The 4,626-nt window shown below is 41.9% G+C and overlaps 1 protein-coding gene across 1 annotated transcript; it reads left to right on the forward strand.

Annotated features, from left to right (window-relative positions):
* Positions 1-541: 541 nt before the first annotated feature.
* Positions 542-4,334, forward strand: LOC120039134 (B-cell lymphoma/leukemia 11A-like; the record flags this gene model as incomplete). The annotated part of the gene is made up of 2 exons (XM_038984654.1): positions 542-698; positions 3,927-4,334. Coding segments are annotated over exons 1-2 (463 nt in total), but the record flags the coding sequence as incomplete, so codon positions are not given.
* Positions 4,335-4,626: the final 292 nt, after the last annotated feature.

Below are 4,626 nucleotides of genomic sequence, written 5' to 3' on the forward strand. Positions count from 1 at the left end.
GATCCGTAAAGTGCACTCGCATTCTTTCCTCTCCACTATAAATTGTTGTTTTCCATGCAGTAATAGGGTAATGGTTCATATTTATTCTTAGGATCATATACAATGGTCCCATATTTTCTCCATATTTGTTGCCAAGAATCCTTCCACTTGGATGTGCTGTATCCCAAGGTTCACGTTCATTTCCAATCTCTCTCTCTCGCTCTCTCCTTCTCTATTGGCCCGGCCCCCCTGATCTCTCTGTCCATTGGCGTCTTCGGGGTCCCTTTCTTTTTTCATATACGGATCCAGTAATGACTGTCCACTGGTTTTGTTATTCTATCTCCACCTCCTACTCCCCAGCTTTGCCCTGCCCATGTGTTGTATCTCTATGTCCATCCATCGACTGACGTTCAAGTTCGTAGGAACGTCACGTCCGCACTTGAACTTGCAGCTCAGGGGGCTTTGCTCATATCCCTCTCTCTGTCTTTGCAAAAGAGTCATGAAGACTGCCGCACAGCCCGTGCCCCGCGCGTCATCGTGATGTGATCTATAATTCATTTTTTTGGATGTCAAACGCATCGATGAAGATATTTTATCTGGAGTCTATTACATTGTAGGACGCCTCTGCCAATGTGAACTAAGCTGAACGCCACCACTTACCAACATGTCTCGCCGCAAGCAAGGCAAACCCCAGCACTTGAGCAAGCGGGAGTTTTCGCGTAAGTAGAATTGAAAATTGCTTCTTCTATAATCTGGTGAACTAGAACACACACGGCCTCTTCTCAATGTATTTGGAGAATGTTTGTAGGCAACTGGACATGACGCGGACCCGTGGACATAACTTAACAGCGTGTCAAGAACGCTGTCATTGAATCGGATAACTTTCTATCGAAAAAAGTTGGACCTTGGAAAATATTGTATATTTGGTAAACAATAACGTATTTTGCATGTATGTGCCGATGCTACAACACAGGCTTATTTCGCTATTAAATGACATATCGGCTGCAGTGGAGGGATACATTTGCCTATCAAGGTATCCTGTGGATATTTATATTTAGTCATATCTGTTTCTGATATGGAATACGCTACGAAAAGCAAAGTTTATCCCCAAATATGCAATTACACTTTGTTATTACTATTTGTTTGATAGCGTAGATTTTTTTCGAGAGATGTTTTCTTTTTTGAATGGGGAGAAGGGGTGTTTACATACTCATAGCCCATACAGAAGACCTCGTGTGTGGAACCTAGCCAGCTTTGATATCGAGGGATATAGGATAGAGTTCACGATCCAAGAATACCACTGCACCTCCGTATAACCTAGTGATCCAATTACATTGTTATCGTTTACATCATGACTTAATGTGAATGGACACAATAAGCATTGGAATAATTGGAGACGTTCTATTAAATCTACTATTGGACACTCCGCTACGTTACGTTTAACGAAGAGGTTAATTTCAGAGGGGACAAGGGAGGTTTTATGCAATAACATATTACATTTGGGCAGGCATACTGAAGTGGTGTTTTAGAGTCATTTATGAGTTATAAATGTATATTCAATAAGCTATTGCTTTTATGCTGTTTATGCCGTGGTGTATAATGGCATGATTTCAACGGTGCTCATTTCTTCTTCTTTTTACGTTACCGGGGGCTAGATCATTTGGAAACGAGTTTACATAATATGATTTTCCGTAAAAAAAAAATATGTTTTTTTTCCACATATTCTGTAAATCGCTACAATGTTTCTACACGGTTGTTTCTCTTTTACCATTCAATTCTCGGAGGAAGCAAATTAGGTTCTCGTAACATATGCCTTCAATTGTAGTGTATTTATGGACGGCGCCGGTAGGGGGCAGAATATGATTGTGGACATACACGTCGATGAACTTGAACTTGATCTAGGCTACTTTATAGCTTTAACTACGTTGCCTGCTAGACCAAGCGCCGTTGTTCCTGGTCGTATATTTGATGTTCCTTGTTATGCCGTTGTGATATTTTATCAATAGACCTATTATAGTATTCCAAATAAATTAAATGGGAATCATTTGAATAGATTTCTTCATGGATATTCAGTATTTTCCATTTCATTCGAAGATGGATAAAACAATAGCTAGCTGAGAACGTTTTATTTTCTGCAAGAAATGATCAGTAGGCATAATGTGACATAATTTCAAACATCCATCGGCCACTGTAGGCTACCTCTGTGATATGCATAGTTTTCAGTTAAGTAGCCTCACATTGGACCCGAGAGCATATTGCATGCCTATTCACTCTTTGAGGTATATTAGTCCCCTATTTCAACAAAATCTTAGTCTATCACAGTTTCTTTCAATTAAATGTCAAAATATGACAAAAATGTATCCTAATTGCCAAATCCTTAGTTATATCCACATTCTCACGAGGGACCTAGTTCATCATTCAAATATGACAAATAAGACGTATAGGCCTATAGGATTACAGCCTTACTGGCAAATGCATGGTAATACTATTCAAATTGAATACTCTGTTATTTACATGCATAGTTTGAAGTATTTGAATAGCTCGTTATGGCCTATTGAAAATAGCTTCCATTCGAGTATGATTCCTCCTTGTCCATATAGGCTGCGTTGTATGAATCCCTGCAATAGCAGCTAGGGTACTTGAAATAAGGGATCATTACCATGTTATAATTAGGTAATAGCTATTTCATAGCCTGTTTTCTAATTTCAGTAGTTATTTGATTAAGTTCAGTCAGCTGAAATTCTGGTGCTCGCTTGGATGTTGAGGAATAATATATACTTTTTATTTTATGTAACTTATTTTTGTAACTCAACCAGTTGCCTATACAACAAATTCGATTATTTGGGTTTGAAGGTAGACTTTTTCGCACAGAGCCTCAGTCAGACTGCTATGTCCTGACAGCATAAGCTGTAGGAATTAAACTCAAAAAAGAAGGAAAAATATTCCTTCAGCCCCTCCTCCCCGCCTCCTTCTCGTCTGACCCGACACAGAATTTAATGTTCAGAACAGACGGCGAGAATTCATCACATTTTATCTTCACATCCCAGTTGGGCCTCGAGATGTCGTTTACTGTAGCTAGATGAACTATTTCAAAAAAATGCTCCTTGACTGCTTGTATACTTCAGGGACCTATTCCACATACGCCCCTCAATATCTAACCTCGGTTCACGAGAACCCAGCACTTTTAACCAAAATGGGGTCCAATCATCTTGAACTCAAATTAGAATCTATTTTTTGATTCTCCGAGGTGTTAGGTTCATTAAAAACGCAAGATTGGCAGCACAATAAAGAGGGTCAAGCGCCTTAATCGTTCAGGCAGCAAGCAGCACGCTGACTGAACGGTGTCACTGGCAGGCTCATTGAAAAACAGTGCTGTAGTCTTGTCTAAGTCTTCTTCCTTCCTCCCTACTTTCCTTCCTCCCCCCCTTTCAAATCTGTCTCTCATACCTTTTCTAAGACAGTGCATCACCTGGAAATGCAATCACTATAAACCACAGGTGCCTTCTAGATTATGGTGATATTCATTATAACACTGGAAATGATCATGACAATAACACTGATAATAGTAGTTAAAACGATAGGACTGTAAAATAATTTCATTTGATTCTACGGGCCTGCTGCTGGATGTTCATTCCTCTCTCTTCGTTGGTTGTGCCTTCTATATTATCAGTAATAATTGTCATAAAAACGATAACAAGAGATACATATGCAGATTTGCAACACTATAATAACCTATATACTGTGTCTCACTCTTCCTTGAAATGATACTTGAGGTTAGATCTCAATCAGTGTTTTGTGTCCACGGTCTATAAAGTATCTAACTCTCCACCACAGTTTGTCAGCTGCCTTGGATGAAATGTCATAGTCCTCTATGTAGATTTCAACCCTGTCATGTATTCTGTATAGAAGTATAACTGTCTATCTCCCTTCCTCTCTCTCCTCTCCAGCTGAGCCCCTGTCGGCCGTTCTCCCCCCAGACGAGGACCACGAGGACCACCCCAGGCTGGGCCAGCATGGGGACAACAGGATCCTCCTCAAGGGGGACCAGGACCTGCTCACCTGTGGCCAGTGCCACGCCCGCTTCCCTCTTGCTCACATCCTGCTCTTCATCGAGCACAAGAGGCGGCAGTGCCGCGGCGCCCCCTGCACGGACAAAACTTTAGACGACGGGCACAGGCGGTCGCCCTCCACCGTTCCCCTCGCCTCGCCCCGTCCCTCCTCAAACAAATGCCGAGACAAACACCCGTCGAGACGCCCCGTGGAGGTAGCCGTTCAGGTGGTGCCGCGCAACGATGATGAGGATTGTTTATCGACGCCCACCCACGGAATTATCCCCAAGCAGGAGAATATCACAGGTAATGACGTCACCATGACGACGACGATGACGATCGTAACAAATATGGCTGCCGATGTAAAGAACTTAAGCGACAAGCAAGGTGTTTGGGTCTGAGGTTTACTGTAAGGTTTGGATGTTGACGGTACTTGGATGGTACTTTAATGTTGCGAGTAGGGTTGCAAAATTCCTAAGGTTTCCAGAAATCCAGTTTGGAGGAATCCCGGAATCAGGAAGGAATCAACAGGGATTCCTCGAACCGTTGTTCTCCCAACAGGATAGTTTTGTGAAAACCTGGGAATTTTACAACCCTC

Source organism: Salvelinus namaycush, unplaced genomic scaffold (genome assembly GCF_016432855.1).
Source record: "Salvelinus namaycush isolate Seneca unplaced genomic scaffold, SaNama_1.0 Scaffold256, whole genome shotgun sequence".
Taxonomy (NCBI): domain Eukaryota; kingdom Metazoa; phylum Chordata; class Actinopteri; order Salmoniformes; family Salmonidae; genus Salvelinus; species Salvelinus namaycush.